Source organism: Corvus hawaiiensis, chromosome Z (genome assembly GCF_020740725.1).
Source record: "Corvus hawaiiensis isolate bCorHaw1 chromosome Z, bCorHaw1.pri.cur, whole genome shotgun sequence".
Lineage (NCBI taxonomy): Eukaryota > Metazoa > Chordata > Aves > Passeriformes > Corvidae > Corvus > Corvus hawaiiensis.
Genome location: NC_063255.1, coordinates 7517881 through 7540112, shown reverse-complemented (window position 1 = coordinate 7540112; position 22232 = coordinate 7517881). Strand labels below are relative to the sequence as shown.

Here is a 22232-nt window from a genome sequence, read left to right as displayed (position 1 = left end):
ATGACTCTATATAATGAAAAAGCTATGGCTTGCTGCAAGATGAAAATACTTCAAAGGTATCACAGAAAGTACTGCAGAGAAAAACAAAAAGCAAACATCATGTTGAAAAACTTCTGTGTTACTCAAGAGTGTTTAATGTGCAAATAATTTTCTTATATTAGCTGAACAACATCTGTTCAAGAAAAAATATCTTGGAATACAATAATAATTTCTGTTTCTTTTGGGGTTTTTTTGCTTTGGCAACAAAGCAAAAAACCACAGGGCATAGGGAAGAGTTCAGCACCCCAGGAAAAGCAGTAACTACTTTTATGAGCTAGCAGCATAGTACTTCTCCAAAGTGAAATTTCAAGTTCCTCAACACAGAATTAAGTCAATGAAATCCCAAAGACCTACACTAATGCAAATTTTTTTTCAATTCAAATCAGATTTACAAGCTTACTACCAAACAGAAACTAAATGCTTTAGTCTCTGTTACAAGGAAAATGTACAATGTTTGTAACATAGATGCAATTTTCTCACTCATATTTAACTCTCTGAGATTATAACACACTGTACTGAAAGTTTATTTAGGATCCCTTTTCTCTCCCTTATCTCTTATTCTCTATCAGAATAAATAGCAAGCTGGTTTGGATGCCCTAATTCCACCTGCAAGAAGTCATTTCGCTCTACTTGTTTGAAACTAAAATGGCCAACAGAAATATCTCCCAACAGACAAGAAAACCATATATATTATTACAGCCCAAATCCTTACACAATTTACAAAGTTAAAAGGAAAGTTTAGTAAAAACGAAAGCTATGGAGAATAAGTGGCATATTCTGACATGGTACTACCTGATATACACACATAATGGTCATATCCATAGGCAAAAGGAGTGACATTTCAAAACCTTAGCTGAAAGATTTTCCATCTAACATGCTTAACTATTTCATCTAACACTCATAAAAATCACACACTTTGGGATCAAAAGGGAACAGTGTCATTATACAACTCATCTCTTTCATAAAATAAGACATAACTCAGCAACTTTTGAAACAAGACCAATAACATAATGGGATTAGAACATGTTTTTTATGAGAACCATTCTGTGTTCATCTTGAGTTATAAAGTCCAAGTGGAGATTCATTCCACAGCTATTGTTGGTCAGGTTGTTTCAAAGTCTGATGACAACTAACAAAAATGTCAATCTTTTTTCCAGGTTTTACTGGCCACGTTTCAAATTCTGGCCAATAGATTTTCTTATTCCTTCATACACTAAATCAAATAGCTACATTTGAAATCTGTAAACATATATTTTCCCATGAGCGAAGTCAGAAGATTGACCCCCTTTTATCTTCCTCACTTCAATTTTCTGAGAATAGCTTAATGCATGCTGAAGATAAAGTTATATTCAGATTCTGCACACAGACAAGTAATTCCTATTGCAAAAGCATTTTTCGATCAAGTTACATAAGCTGCCACATTTCAGTCATTCAGTATGAGAACCCCTATCACAGTAAAGATACTTCGAACACTTAGTACCATAGCCAATACAGTCAATAAAAGTCATCTTGGGGACACCCATGAGGACTGTGTACTGAAATGAATCTGATACTTGGACTTTTCATAGAGAAAAAGGCTGCTTCTTCTGCCAAAAATGAGAAGCTTCCAACCTCTGGGTGCTGGTTAATGGCACCAGAACAGCTCTTCTTGACAAATAGTGTTACAAGCAAAACAGTGGGAATTGCCAAGACCCTGCTAGTATCCAAGCAGAGGGGAACAAAGGCTCCTCTTGTGTTCGTTACTAGATGCCAGATACTTAATGACATAGCAAATCTGGGTGATTGCACTGATGGGTCACATATGCCAGGTTACTTAACAGATATAAATGGATCATACAAAGAATAAGCAACTAAGACGCCCTTTGAAGTAACAGTCTACCCCTCAACTGGGTTGTTACAAAGTAAATGCTTACCATAGACTGAGTAAAACTGAAGATTTCCTGAGTGGTATCATCAGAATCTACTCTGATCAGCTTTCCAAGTTTTGGGGAAGTTACAATTACAAAAGTTATAGGTCTGTTTCCTGCATTGGTCACGTCATTGGTTACAGCTTTCAGATCATGTTGTGAAATAGGTTTCCTGGAACCTAAAAAATGTCAATTATAGGAAGAAGATTTACAACAGCATTTTTTTCCAAAAGTCTAAGTTTTGTATGCACAACTCACACTCTCACTCAGGAATTCTACTTAGCTTTTTAATAACATTTTATAAGATCAGCAGGGTTACACTTTTTTTGGTTACAATCCTTTCACAGCTTTTTCAGTTAAAACCCCATTAGTAGGATGTACCCTTGTTTTCAAAATGAAAAAAATGCAGTTCTCTTCAGCACGTGTAATTGCTAAATACTGGCTTCTGCAAAACAATCCAAAGTATAGAATAGAGCAAGTATAAGAAGTTCTGTTTCCACATCAAATGTCTAGAACTGAATTCAAACTCCAGCATTTTTGGTATTCCCAGTTGCTACCCACAAGACATAGGTGATTCGACTGAGAGAAGCCTCAACACAGCAAAGTTTCTAGTGAACATGTAAATTAAAATCAATCTTTAACAGAAATACACTTCATCAATATGAAATAGAATTTTCATTAAATAAAATTAAAACATAAGTACAGAATTAAACAAATTAGGAAGAACACCATATAACAGAAATAACAGCCTAAGGTGAAATAATGTCTTATTTATTAAGATAGATAGAGACTGAGTGGTAACAAAATCATTTTAATACAAAGCACCACACTAACCTAACTAAGGTTACTACCTTCTGGCTTAAAGATTATAAAGAGCTTTCTGGCATTAGTCAAACCAAGACAATTTTTGACACAGCTGTGTCAGTAATTTCCTAAAAGCAAAAAAAAGCTTTATCTGGCATCTTTTTGAGGCCATTTCAAGGTACACAACCATCAAACTAAAATTCATGTTCAATGATAATTTTGGAGAAGCAACAGATTCCCATCACCCAATTCCTCCTGTATCTCCACTTCTGCCTCAGTTTTCACATTTTCTTTTCTCCTTGAGCAACAAGTTTTTATAGCTTTTAGTATATAATTTCAGAGACTATATAGTAGTACATATCCTTGAAGTCTGAGTTATCAATGCATCTTCAATAAAGCATACTGTTCATACAAGAATAACACAAAATAACACATATATATGCTATATGGTTAAGGACACTGAAGAATAGGGATACTTTGCAAGCCATTATTAGTACGAGGAGTCTGCTTGTTCACATCTGCTTGTGCTCTGGTTCAAATAACAACTACTTTGAAACAGAGTTGTTATAAGAAGATCTTCTGCCTCTGCCTGTTTTCCCACTTTACCGTCACATGTCTCTCTGTGTCCATATTGTTTTCAAAGGTGAAGGAGTCTCTCAGGTTGAAAAAAGTTGTCCCACACAATATCTAATTCAAGAAGTCTCCCTCCTCTTCCTCTCCCTTCTTTTCCCTTTATTGTGTGACAGGCAGGGAGGGAAGCATGACCTTGCGTGTACAGTAGATATGGTCAAGAATGTACAACTGAGCACAACAGTTAATCAGACCACATAAATCTGCAAATGCAGTTATTATGCAAATCAGGCCGTATTGCCCTGACAGAGTAGGACAGAGTAACTCTAAAACATGGTCACACTGTAATGGAAGTTAGTGCTCCAATTCTTCATAACCATACTAGGGTATCACACCACTGCCATGACAGAGCAGGGCCATGGGGAGCAAGCATGTCTGCCACAAAACCCCCTCGATTCCTAACAGACCTGACCTCACTGCACTGCACACCACAGGCTGAAATACAGCCTAGAGACACAGATAACACAGTCTATCACGCTCTCCTGTAAAAGGGCATCCTCCCCCAGACATAATCTTCTCCTTCACCCACTTCTGACCTGAGAGTTGAGAACCTTCTCCAGCACCCACAGCAGTTCTCCTCTGGTCTGACATCTCAACAGGGAGAGGAAGGTTATTTGCCAGCCAGCAGACTGGGTGAAGGAACATGAAGAGAGAACACTGCTTGTGTGTTCCCAATCACAGAAGGAGAGGTCACAAAAACAACCCCCACCCCAACACAGGGGACAGGAACAGAGAGAGGAGGAAGACACACAACAAGAACAGGAGATGCTGAGTAGGGCCAAGATAATCGATTCAAGTAGAGTACAACAGCATAGTGTTGGTTATTTTATTTATAATTTATTTATAATTTTGTTACACATTTTTACTGCCTACATTTAAGATTTGGAAAATGCTTTGGCATGAGCATTCTCCCAATCACTGCTAAACACTTATAAATCATCTCATCTACAGACTGATTAGACAGCTCTGCTTCAAATTAACTAAAATTCAGGCTTCCTCTCCTCAGAGAAACTCAGCTCTCATTCCTTGTTTGAGCAATTGCCTTCCTGAAGAAGCAAATCCTCCAATTGCACATACCTAGCATACACTAGAAAAAGCTGATATATCTAGCAGTCAATTTTCTGAGTATGATGAAAAGAATAAGCTTCTGTTAAACAGAAAAAAAAATCTATAAATTATATAAACAGATCTGGTATACCCAACATAAAAGAAGACAGCAGTACACGCTCTTATAAAATAGGCTTTAGAGGATAGTTTATACCCAGTCATGAAGACATGGTAAATTCTTCACAATAAATTCAATTTTTACTACCCCAGTGAGAAGATTTCTCAAGCTGGCTCAAAATTAACTTTTTTTTGTACTGCTATAAAATGTAACAGGACACTGGCTGTTGTTTTCATATATATTAGCCATTTGGCACCATCATTGTTGTAATAGTCATTTCATTATGGCAAAGTACAGCTGAAAACCATACAGCTCCAGAATGTCTCTAAAAAATACCATAAAGAGAACATGTAAAAAAGCTAGTAACACTTTTTAACATCTAAAAGGAATTTTGCTATCCCAAAGTAAGTGAGAATACAGGAAAAAACACTGCAATCTTGGCTGAATACAATTTGGAGTGCTGAAAGAAATACTGTATTTTGTAAACTAAAGAACTGATTGACAGCCTAGAGACTTTGCCTTCTATGGAAGTATTAGGGCATACTTTTTTTACAATTATCATTGGCTTAAGAAAGAATTCCATCAAATCCCTGTGCCCAAGGCAACCTTAAACACCAAAATTGCAGGTTAATAAGCTTTGTAAATGGATTTACGTGAATCCCATTTATATTGACTGAATTAGAAGATCGTGCTGCTACAATCTCATTTTTTGTTGCCTGTGTTTAAGTGGCTTTTGTTGCAAACCTTTGTTTATGCAACTTATATTCAGAAGTTTAAGAAGATAAAGTGCTCCTCTTCCATATCCAATTAAAAAATCAAGGTACAGATCACTACCTCTAGAATGCTGCTAACTCTTAGTATCTCTCTGGTTCTGCAGATCATATTCAGAGAAAAAAAAAAAGGAAGGCAGCACAAACAAAAGTGTGATGCAAGATATTGCTGAGAGAAAACTAATCTTTATTTCTTCTTTAATCTTGCAGTAAATGTTAGATTCCTAACTCAATGAGGGATTACTCTTGCCAGTGCAAAGGAGTAAATGGCTCTGGTGAGACCTCTTAGCAGATCAGCTCCTCCAGTGGTACAACTTCATTAAAAAAACACTCAAGTGCTGAACCAACTAGCTACAAATGCACAAACATGAATCAAAGTTTTCAGACTTTCTGATTCATCAGTGAGTCTGTGCTGCTCTCCATAACTCATTTTAAACAAAAGAAGTGTGAACTAGCAATCTGGAAAACTTACATGTGCTATTCAGAATCTCATGGACACAAGCTTCACTCTTCTATCGCTCTTACCAGGCAAGATCACAAGAACCTAAGACATCTCTAAATATTTGAATAAACTACAGAGATTTTAAACAAACCTGAATGGGAAATCTCCAGATCTTAGGCAGTGTTATTATCACATTGTACTTGAATATTTCTCTGCCAATTTCTATGACTCCAAGCATGCACACATCAAAAAGTTAAAGACTACAAAGCAAAAAAGCAGTATGCAGTTTGAGAAAACATCAACCCGTTTTTTAAAAACACACATGAATTTTCCCAGCTACAGTTTTCCATAGTTTAGTCAGTTAAGTATCTGACAAATAATTCTATATGAGGCAATATTTTCAAGTGGACAAAACCAAAATAATCTCAGAAAACCACACCTGGAAAGACTCCGAGACCTTTGTTCACTTCAAGGCTAATGACCAGCGTCCGAGCTGTGATGGTAAAAATCTGTTGGGGTGCAAAGTTCAAACCATCTGTCACCTGAAAGTTGAAGCCTCCAGACATTGCTCCTGTAGAAATCAAAATAATAAATTTATTCTTGTATTACTCTGTCACACAAAACACAAACATACACCGGAGACTTTGCACTCTTGGCTACAGTGAATTATTGTTGAGGAACACATTCAGTGCAGGTAGCTCTGGGTGCAGCTGCAGTGGAGCTGCAGGTTGAGCTCTGTGTGGCAGGAACCTGAAGCAAGAGGCCCTGAACTGCTGACCCTTTGCTTAGCAAAGGCCCCTGGGACCTGCATCCAGGGGACCGACACTCAAGAGACACAGCAGGAGCTGAAGGCTCCAGACTTTTGTGGCTTAGACTGGGTCAGGGTCTCACCTCGGGGGCTTCCAGCCAGAGCTGTTATTCGGCCGTTGACCCATGATTAAATTATTTAGGGATACAGGCACCTGAGATTCTGCTAAGGGAAACATGAGGTCAAGTCAGTGAGGAAACCTTATCTGACTGTGTGAGTGTGGGGTGTGTAGAGAGTCAAGTAGGGCTCACTGGAGCCACTAGATGTGAAGGGGGTTCCATCTCAAGAATGAAAGTCTGAGGTAATGTCAGTGTCATTGCCAGAGCAACTCCTGGATGGGCAGACAAGAAAGTTTCCTTAGCAATATATCCAAAATCATCCTGAAAGCAACTTTTGATCAGAACCTTGTATCTTAATTAGAATTAAATAAATTCATAATGCAATTAATACCTTCCCCAAGAAGAACTGCTGGCTGTTGTTTTCAGTGAAGGCCGGACATCCCTTAGATAGAAATCAGCCCCCTTCTTCTCCTTCTTCACTGACTCAGTGGAGCTGAAACCAAATTAAACTTGGGGAGACAATGGCTCCCAGATTTCCAGCTCCATTTATGTCTTATGAGGGTCCAAAGCACTTAAGCAGTCATATTTTGGCAAAGAAGGAATTTGGGGAGAGAAGTAACTAGACTGTTCTTTCATTTTGTTTTATATTCAACGGTCTGAATCAACACTCTGGTCGTTTCCTTAGCTTCTTTGCTGCATTTCAGCTGTGCTGAAGCAAGTATGTTGTCACAGCTTAAACTATTTCAGAAGTTATATGCACTCACAATAAATGCACATTTTTCCCTTTAATCTTAAGACCTGTATGTACTTTGGCACAAGAAATAGCAAAATACCTCCAGGAGTCTAAGTGGATTCCTGTAAAAATACATCTCTCAGAACTGACAGGCTGCTTTTAAGCAGAGGCTCCCCAGGTTGTTCAATTACATACGAAGAACTAAAAAGTGAAACATTAACTGTTGCAAAGAATTACCATGCTCCTCTATTTGCTTTGCCCAATTTAGCCACAAGATACTGCTACAAGAATATAGATACTGAAAGCCAGAGGGTTCTTTCATGTAAAGATCAGCATACCTTGCCTAACTATAAATTAATATATCAGAAAACTCAAATGTGGGTTCTGAGATTATAGTTAACAATACCCCTAAGAAATGCTCTTATATTCAGCCAGGCAGCTGAAGCAGTTCTGGAAGATCTGGCCATATTGTTTTTATTTCAAAAGTTTTTATTTTCTGATGTATTCTCCTGATAAAAATGAACCAGTTGCTTATTCAAAAAAGCATCTGGGAGTCTACTATTTGCACTAAATTGAAAAAAACTTGAAGCAAACCTGCTTATGCACCCTCACTTGCTTTTTGGTGAAGGCAGGTCAACTGTTTGATTGACACAAACATTTTGTCACCGGCAGTCAGGAACAGAACTATATCTCGGAGTTCTACTTGGGTGGAGCATTTATTATTTCATCACAATTAATTTTTTAAGCTGTATCTGATCAGAGGTGATTAAAAGGACACCAGAAAGAGGCTCTGTAAAAGCTGCATTGACAATATACTAAGACTTCAGAACCAACAAGAGTTCAATTCACTACTGCCCTAAGAAAAAAACTGTCAGAGTTTAAGGAGAGGGCCCACCCATACTGCAAAAGCTAGAGGGGAGCACCCTGGACTGAAGCAAGAGTGAAAAGGGGAAGGAATTCTCATACTGAAAGAAGGGTACCAAAAAGGAAAGGTGTGTTCTAGTTCTGCACTTACACCGGTGATAAAACAATCAGGGATTATGGAGGAAACAAACAAAATTTCAAGGGGACCTCAAAAACATGAGAGCAGAAAGGAAGATTTGCAACTCACAGCACAGAATATGCAGCATAATGTAATTCATAAGGCTGAACAATGTGAAGGGAAAATTCTGAGGTCTAATTTAGAGGGATAAAAGCAAAGTATGGTAGTACTTTCACTGTATGGCAGTACAAAAGACACTGAGGATGGAGAATCATTGCCACATACAGGTGTAAAAAATGTGGAGTGCCACGAGGAGTAGCCAGAGGATGGAAGAGCTGTGTCAACCAAGAAGATGCTCCTCTTCCCTTTGGAAAGGGCTTGAGTGAGTAGGAATAGTAAATGGGAGTACTTCCAAGAGGAGACAAAGAAGCCAACACACACTGTAAGACTGATGACAAGGAACAGAGGAAATGTAGAGAAAAGGCATAAAAAGCTGAATGACAGCAACAACATAAGGAAAGGCCCCAGGATAAGGCTGGGGGCAGTAAGAAGGGAGTAACAATTACATTTCAAGCAACAAGTCAAGATGAAGGAGGGAAGACAATCACTGACCAAGAAACAGAAAGAAGCAAAATGACCAGAGTACTTTGTAAAGCACTGTTTGAACAGACGGCAGAACCAGAGCAGCTGCAAGACCTGACACACAACCTGGGCAATTTTATGTTACAAATTTACTGTACACTTCCACTCACTGGAAAAAATGAAATTTTCTGTTCTTTTCACTTTTATTGATCAAGATTCATTCCCTCAGACTACAGATGTGCATTTGCCCTTTCTGGAACACAAAGCAGATTAATTTCCTCACATTGAGACCTACCACTGTCCTACCATCACAGGGGTTTTTACATGTCAAAGTCTCCCTTGGAACAATTTAAACAGCTTGGCTCACTTTTGTCATGCTCTTGACCTTTCATTTCCTGACCAAATCATTTGAGCAGGATACTTATGGCTCACCAGCAGCTGCTTGTAAAGCAATTTCAGCAACACATATGCACTCTGCAAGACAATGCATTGTAAGGCAGAATACTTTAACCTCATGAAGACACAGCACAAATCTGGAGTGACTGCTGCACTCAAGGCAGCACTTGAACTCCAGCCTGCCTCAAGGCTGGCAGGAGAGCAGTGTACTTCTTCTATCTCCATCCCAAAACAACGATTTATTCCTTCTGTAGCAACTGCTTTCTTCTTTCAACTGAGGTAACAAAGTAATAGAGCTGGAGCAGGAAACACATAGCTATCCCCCTGTGAAAGCCCTACCTCTTCTGGCTGGAACCCCACTCGGAAGTTCATTCCTGTGGCTTCCCAGCACTGCCACTCAAGGATGCACGAAGCTGTCCTGACTTCTTTTATTCCCCACACATTCTCTCAAGTGCACAAAAAACCCAGTCTCTAGTTCTGGACACTGGGAGAAAGAGTCAAAGTTTAAAGCTTAATTCTTTCACAGCCTGAAAGGGACACTGACATCACACAGATGAACCATAACTTCATCATCTATCACTACAGTGTGGCAGGTATCTATGAGTCTGTTGGTCCATGAACAGCTCTGCACTGTAGCAAGACAGAAAGGCTTCAGGAAATTTTCAATCACAGTAGGCAAAAAAACGGATTTCATATCTCTGAAAGGTGCATGAAAATGTTCCCCTACTGCAAAACTGCTTTCAGAAAGAAGGCTGCTATCTAATGAACCACAAGAACACCAAGGTTTTCCAGTAAGCACACATTTAAACAGATGTCAGACCTTTTCTTGTTTAGTTTTTGAGATAATTTATCGCATAACCAGTGCTCCGAGATCTTTGTGACATTACAATGGAATCTCTAATGGATTATGAACACAAATATACTGAATAGGAGCGGTATTTTGGTAGCTGATGTGGTATTTTTGAAATCACATACCATTGTGTACAAATACCAGCTGTCCTTTAATTATATGAGCCTGGGTAAAAGTAAGGATGCTCTTGTTTGGAGAAGACTTCAGAGCCAAGTGCCCATTGCTAGGTGGAGTAATGGAATACACAAGTTCTAATGGTGAGGAGTCCTTGTCTTCTGCACAGAGGTCATCAACAGTTATTTCTGTGACTGAACCCACCCAGACCTAGAAAAGCAAAAAAAATTTTAAAAAATAAAGAAAGAAAATGCATAGGAAAGAAAATTGGGACAACAGGAAAGGGGAGATGGGGATAGATGACACATGACTCCAAGAAAAAGAAATAATAAATATTTGTGCTGTGCAACACTAGCAGCTATGACAGGTTTCCTTACGGTCCATCCAAATCTCTGATCACAGACTGGCATAGCTCATCCTGGCAAATCGTTTTCAAAATACAAGACCTTGAAATAATTCAAGCAAATAAACCCTACAACAATTAAGAGCTTCAGACAGTTGGAGTACAACTGCTCTATTTGTCAAGAATTATACAAACTCTTAGAAACATAACAAAAATTGTATTATGATAACTGAGTCAAGGAGGTGCTTTCCAACACATACACATGAATATTAGAGTCATGTATTTCACAGCAGGCAAGGCATTCAATATGTTCTACTTTCATCAGCAGGAAAGATAAAAGAAAAACAGCCTGGGGACAGCATAAACTCTAATAGAAATGGGACACTTCTTGTAGCTGCCTTATTTTCTTCTAACAAAATGCACTAAAGGCCCTTTTCTAGTGCACTAAAAAACCCACAGGTGTTCAGTACAGTGGGAGATGAAACAACTGGTGCCTCCAACAGCTGCCTACCATTTTGCGAGGTCACAATCTCAGACAAAACAGTTAACTAGTTTTTAGAAAGACGGTGTAAAAACCATTACTTACTTCTAGTAAATCTAAATCTGGAGCACATCCTAAGTCTAATTCCAGAAGAGGTCCATGAGGTTGATAAGAGGACTGGAGCACCTCTTCTATGAAATCAGGCTGAGAAAGTTGGGGCTGTTCAGCCTGGAGAAGAGAAGGTTGTGTGGGGACCTCACAGACACATTCCAGTATCTGAAGGGGCCTACAGGAAAGCTGGAGAGGGACTGTCTGACAGGAACTGGAGTGGCAGGGTAAGGAGGAATGGGTACATACTGAAAGAGGGGGAATTTAGCTAGATATTAGGAAGAAATTATTTACTGTGAAGGTGGTGAGATACTGGAACAGGTTGCCCAGAGAGGCTGTGGATTCCCCAGTCCTGGCAGTGTTCAAAGCCAGGTTGGATAAGGCTTTGAGCAGCCTGGTCTTCAGGAGGTGTCCCTGCCCATGGCAGGGGGAGCAGGGACTAGATGATCTTTAAAGTCCCTTCTTTCAAGCAGAAAGGACTGCTCTATGAATTTCATCCCTATCTAATTGGGTAATTCCTTGTTAGGGAAGGATAAGCAATGGCCCATTTTGTTCTTCATCTCTGTTGCATATATTTGGAATTACGGATGAAAGTGCTAACAAACAACAATACATATTCATCTCAACATGAAATTAAATTCTTAAAATATTCACTACATCAATATAAATTATTTCCATGTATAATTTATATTATAGCGTAAAATCTTAAAAGCCTAAACCTTTAAGTACCTCAGCTTCAGCTTCCAAACACACACTGCATCATTCCTTTCCATCTTCCTAGGGTCTTCATACACTTAATAAATATCTGGTAATAACATCACACCAAATGGTTGAAGAGGAAAAATTAACAAAGGGCATTTTACCTCTGCCAAAGCCAAAAATTGCAATTCACTACATATTAATTCTACTTTTTAACATGAACCATGAAAGAAAACCTTTTAAAACATTTTAAACCACTGAAATTTTTGCCACCACACTTCAACAGAGGAAAGATTACATTCTACATCATGTCACAAAATATGTGTCATGGAAACAAGAGATACTAAAATTAAGTTAGATTTTTCCTAATCAGAAAAATTTGAAAAGTAAGGTTATAATAGAAAATACTAGCAAATAGTTATTTTCTCCCCTGAAATATATATTTTGCTGTAATGTAATTATTAATATTAAATTTTGATAAAGGATGACACTTATGACACAGAACAACAACTAATGGTACAGGGTGACTTAGTGAGTGGCACCAAATAAGCACATCAGTGTCACATGTTTTGTACTGAGAACTTTCAATTCATCTCAGTAGCACTTGTGTAGATCATTCTGTGAAGAATATAAAAGGTCACACACAGAATATGCAAAAATATAAGAAATTACAATGGACACGTTATTACAATTGACTCACTAAGTTTCAAATTACTTTCCTTACTAAAGGAAAAAAGACTTAAAATTTCTAATTATAGAAAAAAAGTGGTTTTTTCTGCAATGTCAGTATTTAATTCTGTTGTCCCAGCACACTACCGCTCAATGCTTTTTAAGTACTATACATGGCCTACAATATGATCCTTGAGGAATGAAAGGAGATCACAGAGCTGAAAAGAACCGCAGGGAAGCAAACACCGAGAACACAGCAAGAATTGTACAAGCATCTTATTTTTCATATCTGGGATCAAAATCTCTTTGAAGAGCACCATGAAAACTGTATCTGAACTTCCAGGACATAGCATGACACTGATTTTTCATGTGCCTAACACATTCCATAGGCATAGTCCAAAAAAAGGTTCATGACCCTGCTGATGTGAAATAATTTATTTTGCTCTACTTACAGGATTCAGCTCATCAGTATCTCCTTGCATGCTACATATCCTACCAGACACTCTGTATTCACATTTTAACACTCAAGTGAGCAACTTAGAGAAAACAACAAAAATAATCCATTTAAATTTGTAGGTTTTTTGAAAAACCTAATTCTAGGAAAATATAGCCCTCTTGTGGCAACAGGAGGATACAGTCATTTTACAGCATTGGTACCCATATATTTAAACACATATAAATGCAGGATGTAATGCAAGGATAGTGATTTTCTTCAAAACATCCTATTTCCTTTACCCATTCCCATTCTAGAAAAAAAAAAAGCCCATAAAACCTGTGGAAATTTTAAGAAATTATATCTAAAATGCTGGTAATTTAAGTTTCTAAATAAAAACATATCTCATTGATTTGTTGCAATGGAAAGGATTTAAATTGCATGCATTACAGAAGTTCTCAGGACAGCAAAACTTTCTGTATTTTATGTTATGTCACAAATTCTGAGCCAGGGGGAAAAAAAAGAAAAAAACAAAAAACCAAACCACTTTAAACCCTTATTTACTTCCACCTCCTACAGACAAACCAGAGAAAAACTCCCAAAATGGTTGGATGTCTGTCACCCTGAAACTCCTCCGATGGTGCTCATAACCTTCATAACAACAGACAAGGCTGTTTGAAGAAGGAATGTTATGGATGTCTCTGAAGTGAGGAAGCTAGAGTTAGACTCACTCAGCATGTGTGCACATGCTCGATAGCTTCTTGCATTTGGACAGAAGCCCATGACAAAGGCCAAAATTAACTTCCATATGCCCACACCAACATCACTGGCCACATAATGCACCTCTTCACATAAGCTACTTCTCAACAGCAGATACCATATCCTAGCCTATTTTTTAATCATTCAGCAGTTCTTTCTGACTCTTTATACTGTGACCTGCAAAATTTCCAAGGTCCTGAACTTCAGTCAACTCAAATAGTTCTACTGGACTTCAGTTTTCACAGTACTGGTCTGTCATTGTATACTTTTGCATATTTCCAATCTTACAAAATATATTGAAGAGCTACTGGGTTTTTAAAAGCAATAGACATAGTCTATTATTCAGCATCTACCACTAGCAATGCCCTTGAGGAGCACAGACTGTTCTGCTAGAACATGGGGTCAGACACCACTACCCTACACAGAAATGCCTGTCTCATCTCAATATTTAGCAGGACTAAGAAAAACCCATTTTCTTTCACCTCACTGAGGATGTGGAAGTTTGATTTTGGGAAGAATCATCTCAGTGTATTCCTCCTAGCAGATAACTTGACTGCTGGATTTTAGACTGCACATGAATCCACCATATGTGTACATATTGGTACGCACTCACAACAAAAACCAATTTGATTTCTCAACAATAGCTTGTGCATGACTAGCAAAACCACAGGCACAAAGGCAGCATTCTGGTTCTGGTACGCAGAATGCCTCCCCAGTAGAGAAGACCAACTCTAGGTAGGTGAAGCTTTGTTATCCTTGCTCTTGGGAAGCCTAGATTCACAGATACTTTTAGAAAAATCTATAAGCTGCATTGCAGTGCACTGTACAGCTTTAGTTCTGTTAATAGACTGCAATTCCAGCAGTTCAATGCCAGCATTTTAATGCCAGCAGTGCACCAGAACAGAGACCCCGAAAAATTTGACTGAACATAGTGCCCTCTTCCCTGTGACTAGACAAAGATTACTGAGTGCTGTGCTGATGTCTGTGGAGTACCACTGTAATTATTTCAACCAGGGCAGGTTTTGCTCTGTGCCACCCAAATGTTTGTGAAGGCAGTCTGCCCTTCTGTCAGCAGTCTCTGCACAGGGCAGGATGACTTCTGTCGTAGGCATCTGCAGATTATCTCCTGTCACTGTGAAGCTGCACAACACTACCATTATGGCTAGTTTAAAAATTATGTGTTTTCTCATGCAAAATGGCTAAATACACAACACAAGGTTACATCTTTACAGCAATACACTCTCCCTCTCCAAGACATAACTAACTACATAAAATTAAATGCATGTTTTGGTACCACCAATTTACAAACTGCATGGCAGAGCAGGAATGATGGCAGCCTCAAAATATCCTGCTTAGCTTCTTTCAAACCAATTCCTAAACATCTTCTCTGCCTAAATACCTTCTCTGCCAGTCTTCCAGCTGGTTTACAAGTTCATTAGCTGACCCATGCTCATTTCATTCTGCTTTTTGGAGGCACTTGACTTGTTTTTACCCATCAGATCTCAGATTGGAAGTCTTTACATGTGGGGGTTTTTTGGGCACAGCGTCTTTACTAAATTGGTTTTGGGTACTTAGTGCTACCATAACACAAACAAATATGATACAAATATGACCTGGGTTAAATACTATAAATAAACTAATTAATTACTTAATCAATCTGAAAACACACTGAAACTGAAGTGACAGTAGTCACTTCTGTAGTGGTAGATAACTTTTCAAAGATCAATAGATTAAAAAGTCAGCTATGGTTATTAAGAGCTAAAGGTAGCATCAGGCAACAACTTTAAAATTTTCTTCAGGATTTTTTTGGGGGAAGGCAGTTAGAAAAAAGTTAACATATCTTCTTCTTACCTCACACTATCACATAGTAATAGCTTCACTGATTGCACTAATATATTGATGACCCTAGATTTTCACAGATTGCATTGTATTATTTGCAGTTTTGAAGAAGGAAACACTCCTGTTTTGTGTAAGCAATACCCAACACATAATCAATTTGCTCTTGTCCCATCCCACTGGCACATCTGGACAGGAGCAGGCAGCAGAATGTACCTTAGCAGGTCCAACCCTTTATAACACTTCAGGGCAAGAGGCATAGGGTTGGAAGGCTGTGCAAATACAATCATGAAAAGCTGGCATTCTCATCATCACTATTCTTGGTACTTTTCTAAGTTACATGTTCATTACATGTTACATAACAGCCCTCAAGACACCACAGCAAACAACACTAAAACATAACAACCACCCAGGTGCAAGCCATCCACCCTCACAAACCGCACATCAGTTCAAGAGACTTCACATAACTTTAAGATTAAAAGAATGCTTGTTCAGCCTTCTAGATAAATTTTACAACAGCCAAAAGTGTTCTCCATAATGTCAAAAATCTTCCTAAATACAAACCTAGGTACTGCCTCCTTTCATTAGCATTAATTTTCCTAAATCCAAGGACTAATAGGTATTATATTGACTAACCTACCAGATATAAACCCAATAGTCTGTTAATGAAGGGGCATTAAATGGCATCAGAATTAATGGAATTAATTTAAACACTTTAAAATGTTGACAAACAAACCTGAAGAATTCTGTTTACTTTTACAACAGGAGCTTCATCATTTACTGCAGTAACAGTTACAAACACAGCTTGGGGCAAACTTTGTTTCCACAACTCCGTGTTATTTACCACCACAGTAAAATTGTCCATCGGTTCTTCACTGCCATCATGAACATAGTAGATTAATTCTTGTTCCACCTGAAAAATATAACAAGCTGAAAAACTAAAGAGGCTAGAAGAAAATAAATGTCACATTGAAAAATATCCTAGTCACGGCTCTATTAATTGCACGAACATTTTATGACTTCCAAAACTTTATTTATGCTGAATATCAGATTGTACCTCTATCTTTGCTCTGTTCACAACAGTAAATTTTACTGTTCATCTGTCCATTGCTCTAGCCAGAATATCTTGCCAGTCTTAGCATTCTCCCTTCTTTCTGAAGGAAAAATGGAAATCCAATCCCACTATATTTAACAATGTTTTCTGGAATCTATAATCTGAACATAGTGTTAGTAGATGGTGACTTAGGATACCATTTTGCTTCTTGGAGCTAAATGACTGAAAATTAGTGGTTATAGTGGCTGCCTGTGAGCAAAGAAATTACCTTAAAAATTACTTTTTTTCCACTGTTCTCCTTGTTCAATCTACATACCATTTCCTTTGGTCTTTTCAAAATGCACCCACAGTCTCACATTTCCAGAGTATCTACAACACTGCCTGAACGTGAGCGGCACATCAGTCTACTGTGATTATAGCACACTGGTCTGTGTCAATACTGCCATCAAGGAAGTGATGTGGTTCCCCACAACAAGGCAGCCTCCTTCCCCACTCGAAATGACCAGCTTGAAACAGCAGAAAGATCTTCAAATCAAGGCCAGAATAAAGCTCAAACTCATGTCTCTCACCACCTCCCACAAAATCCCACAGCTTTCAGCAAAACAAAGAATTCTTCAAGACTACATCTAAGATCTAAAGGCATTACCTGTTTTCTAGTAAACGTGGTTAACTTTATTCCAGGAACACGAGAGTTTTCAACATACCCATGTTTTGGCTGCTCAGTTAAAATGAATTCACAGCTGAGTCCTGCAAAGTGTTTACTAGGTATTTTTAGATTATCTTCCACCAGGGCTTTTGAGCCCCCTTCAATTACTGTGAAGTTCTGTACTTCCAGTGGAATCATTCTGGGGATGATGTCTACAGAGATCTCTATTCCATTCACTGTTCTGACACCATTGGTCACATCCAGAACAAAATGGTCATCTAGTTGGTCAGAAACTGTCTGCACATACTGAACTTTGCCCTCGTCGACATCTTGCTGCGTGAAGCTCAAAGCTGGCCTCTGGTCAGAACTGAGATAACTTTCTTCTGAGGAAAACTTCCGAATGTATCCGTGTACTGGAAACTGTCTTACTGTGAACGCAATCTCAGATGGAGAACTATTTTCATGAACAACCTTAAATTTAAGAACATATCCCAAAATTATTCAAATGGAATATGAAATGAAAATGAAATTCTATAATTCTCTTCTGAGTTTTTCACTTTTAATCCTGGGATTGTCTACCTAACTAAACTGGCACTTCTTATACAGGTTACACAGCTCCCAAAACTTCAAGCAGACACATGGTAAATAAGGTGGCATGGGAGCCATTTTGTAACCCCAAATATGTTTTGTAAGTTTTGAAAGGGAACATACTCCATAATTAACTAATGGTGTCACAGCTATAGATTCCTGCCTGAAACAAGGATTTCAGGGTTTCAGCAATGTGCAGCCGGAGCCCTCTTGCGGTGGTTACCGGAAGGCTACACACGAACATCAGACAGGGAAGAATTAATCTAACATAAATGGCCTCGGGTTTGTGACTTGACTTGTTTTTTAAAATTTTGGACTTAAACCTCAAACATTTTAACTGGGCTAGCTCCAAACTAAATCAAACAAAACCCCTTCTTCCTTGGCACTTTCCACCAGCTCAATTAAGAACATTACATGGAGTACAAATAATTGTTACAACTAAAACAAATATATACATGCAGCATCTCCAAATCATAATTTTCTTAAGCACCAATATGTAATAGAGTCAAAGACTATGGGCAGTCTTTTTCTTTAACAGAATCAGTTTTCCTTCCTAAAAATGGAAGATTGCTAGTGTCAGTGTCTCCTGAACTAAGCGCCCAGAATGCAGTCATATTAGTGGAAATCAAAAGGAGTTAAAGAAGACACAAACTGAAGACACTGCAATGGCTGAAAAAACAGTGACAAAAACTTGCTACAAGATTGGAGGAATGGAGAACATGGTTAACCTACCTGCAGTTTTCCTTTACTGATTTTAACTGGTTTTCCTTCTTCAACCAAGAGATTGTTTTTGTTCACAATCCTTGGTGGCTGCTGATGACTTTCCAAATACATGCGAACCTGCAGTCCAGCATCCAGATGGACATCTCCAGCACGGACTGTGAAGTCAAATGTGTCAAAAAGGTTGTTGCTGTCATCATGTCTGTAGGTCACATGCCCCTTTATCAGATCAAGCTGAGTAAAGGAATCCATTAATAGATTATTCACATATATTCTTCCATATTTTGGAAAAGAGAGTATCTCATATGTAAGCTCATGATCATTTCTTATGTCTTGGTTTGTAGTAGCACTTAGGTTAGCTGTTGAAACAGTTTCTTCCTTACCTTTTTGAACCAATAATCCTGTATTATTTGCCAAGCTAACATAAGGATCAGTGGCATTAACTTCCAGAAGCAAAGAAGTATAGTGCTTGCCATCTGTCACAAAAAGCACAAAACGCCCAAAATCTGCACCATGGTGCATAAACAGGACTTGCTTTTGCTCCATGTCCACTTGTTTGAATTGGTAGAGTCTATGCAAAGTATCATTTGTTAGCACCAAGTCCCCATTGGAAATACCACGTCTAGTATATAGCAACTGTCCATCATCAAAATCAGAATCAGGATCATGATAGCAAAGATCTGCCAAAGTTAACAATCGCTGCCCGTTTCTCACTACATTAAATATCTTATCAATTATGCGAACTGGTTTCTCATCATTCTTCAGCTGGACAGAAATGTAGAATCTAATTTCTACTGACAAAGGTTCCACTTCTGGATCAAAGTTTGTCCCCTTTCCTAACTCTTTGCTGGAAGCTTTGACAAGAAATTCGTCAAACACAGTCTCAGAATCGTCATGCACATACATAAGGCACTTATCAGTTATATCTTTATTAGTGAAAGTTGTAAGACTGCCATTATTCTCAAATGAACCAGAAAAATTAGTAAGTTTTAATTTCCCATGCTTAGGAAACTGTATAACTTCATATTGGAAAGTTTTATTATCTGGTGTTTGCACAAACAATTTCGTGCTTGTTATTAATTCTCCTTCCCCTTCAGTAACATTAAGGCCATTGTTAGTCAAAATAATGTTTCTGAAATCTGATTTGATGTAGACTTCAAAGTCATAGAAATTTGACTCCAGATACTTTGTAGAAATGAGAAATCTAAATGAATCATAGTCTTCATGGTACCCGCTGATTAATTCATATGCCACTTTTCGATCAGTAATATCTTTCTGGGTAAAGACTGAATCTTTTTGCAAAGGCTGATCATTAAGCAGTATCTGTCCATTCTTCGGTAGGGACAGAAGTTTAAAATGAAGCTCATCTTCAGGTACTTCTAGATCTGCAATCACAGCAAAAAGACTATCAGAATTCAAGTACTTCTTTTTTGATTTTTCAATTTCTAGAGGAGCATGTTTCAATAGACTGTACCTTAACCATTTCACTTTGATTGGAAATGTGTGCTCTTCACTGATTCTGTTTCCTATGCTAACTTTGAATTTAAATTGGTCAGTAACATTTTCCAGCTGAATGTCTTTAAAAGTGCTACAGTATCTCACACGGCTGCGCTGAAGAGAGCGTTGAGAAAAAGAGTTGACTTGCTTCCATTCCCCCCTCGAATGCTGCCTTTGGACCTCACCAAAGTGAGGTGGTTCTGTGATCTCGTACCGTATCTCCAGTTCCTGGAGGACAGCATTTGTTTCCACTGCCAGATGCCTAGGTCTTATAAGAGCTGTAACACCTTGGACAAGATTTATTCCTGAGTTGTTGACAACTCTGTAATCCAAAGGAACTGCCATGACACGTAACACAACAGTGTTGCTCACCTTCTCACCATCACTTGCCCTGAGAACAATCCTTGAGTTCTTGACACCTGTGTGGACAAAGAAAACAGTGCCTTCACTTAAGTCCTCATTAGAAAAAGTAGTGATAGCTTTTCCAGGATGCTTTGAATTTTCTAAAAATCCTGCATCTGCATTCAGATTTCCAAGCACTGAAAGTCTGAGACCCACAGAATCTGTATCTTTGTCTAGAACTTTTATCAGGTCACTAGTCAGACATTTCTTTGAGTTCTCTAAGAGAAGAAGCAAGTTTCCCTCTGGAAGTATGATCTCAGGTGCATCATTTATTGGAGTGACAGTAATTTTAAACATATGCTGCTCGTTTCCTTGCAAATATGGAGAGACAATCTTCTCACTGCTGGTAGAAATGGAGAAATTAAAATTATCGTAAGTGTCTTCAGAGCCATCATGGACATACAGAATCTTCCCTTGCCACACATCCTGCATAGTAAATGTATTCACCTCCCGCACTGGTTCAACATTCAGCTTCAAGTGTCCATGAGAGGGTGGTTCCTTTATATCAAAAAGAATTTGTGACTGATGAATTCCTAATTTCTGAAAGTCTAAGTTAAATTTAATATGCTTAGATTCAAGTGAAGCTTGTCCACCCTCTAGCACAATCAAGTTACTAAGAACTAAAAGGTGGCTTTTGTCTTCCTTGCCCAGAGAAATTGAGCTTTCATGGGAAATGGCAAATACAGGAGCTGCTTTCACAGGAGGGTTCTTTACAGCTGTCTCTAAAGAAAGATTTGTATTGAAAGCACTCTGTATTTCACATCCAGCTGAAATGTCCTTAGTTACTAGAACATTCTTCAGCGATTTCTTTTCTGAGTTGGCTTTCAGGTTCCTTAAGCAGCCTTTGAAGGATCCTCCTCTGGCGTACTTCCCAGATACTGAGATTAACTTAATCACTTCTGATCGTATGTTGTCATCTGCACCACCTACAAAGAGGGATCCCTTCAGAACTGGCAAATTACTGTGGGGAGGTAATGATTTTTTCACAGTTTCTTCATCCAGTGTTAGTTGCAAATACTGTGCAGTAAATTTCAGTTTGATGTAGTGCCAATGACCATCATTGACTGACCTACGAGAGGAAAGATGGGTTCTACTGTTATGTTTTCCAACGTAAGCTTTAATTAAACCATCTTCCATTTCCATAGCAATGAAATCTCCCGTTTGCCCAGGGTGGTAAAGCAGCAAGCCACGTGCAGCTGAGGTTTGTAAGGTATACTCGAAGATTCCCTCATCGTCCACATTCCATGATGGGAAAGAAATATAGGACCTGGAACTGAAGAAACTAATGGGTTCTTCTTCACCTGCAAAGAATTCGTCACTGCACCCCACTGAAACTTCATGGATGTTTTTGAAGCCAGGAGAAGGTCTCAGAGGCATCAGAATGTCTAACTGATTGAATAACACATCATCAATACATCCTCGGAAACTGGGTAGTGCTCCAACAAGGTAGGGAACATCAAGTTTACCAGTACCACCTATGTAGAATCCATAATCAATATTTAATTCATAAAGAATTCCAGGCATTTTTGTACTAGCTCTGTCATGTTTATCAATTACCAATGTGACATTATCTTGTTCATGATGTAGTTCAACCAGGTGCCAGGCTAAATCATTCAGCTGAGATCTTTGCTGAGAATGAAGTACTCGCTCCCCCACACCAAAGTTAATTCTCAGCTGCAAGAGATAGAATTTTAACTATCAAAATCCAAAGTGGTA

General features: G+C 38.4%; 1 protein-coding gene across 3 annotated transcripts in view; it reads right to left on the bottom strand.

Moving 5' to 3' along the window:
- The window catches only part of LOC125320193 (chondroitin sulfate proteoglycan 4-like), a 44822-nt gene that overhangs the window by 8830 nt on the left and 13760 nt on the right, over positions 1–22232 (bottom strand). For 2 of the 3 annotated variants that reach the window (XM_048292261.1, XM_048292262.1), the window contains exons 3-8: positions 18630–22190; positions 17310–17780; positions 16346–16522; positions 10293–10491; positions 6197–6328; positions 1953–2125 (exon numbers count right to left, since the gene is read on the bottom strand). In XM_048292261.1, coding sequence (XP_048148218.1) covers positions 1953–2125; positions 6197–6328; positions 10293–10491; positions 16346–16522; positions 17310–17780; positions 18630–22190 — 4713 coding nt within the window. Of the gene's footprint in view, positions 1–1952; positions 2126–6196; positions 6329–10292; positions 10492–16345; positions 16523–17309; positions 17781–18629; positions 22191–22232 lie in introns of those variants that run through there. The other variant, XM_048292263.1, reaches the window with a different exon arrangement.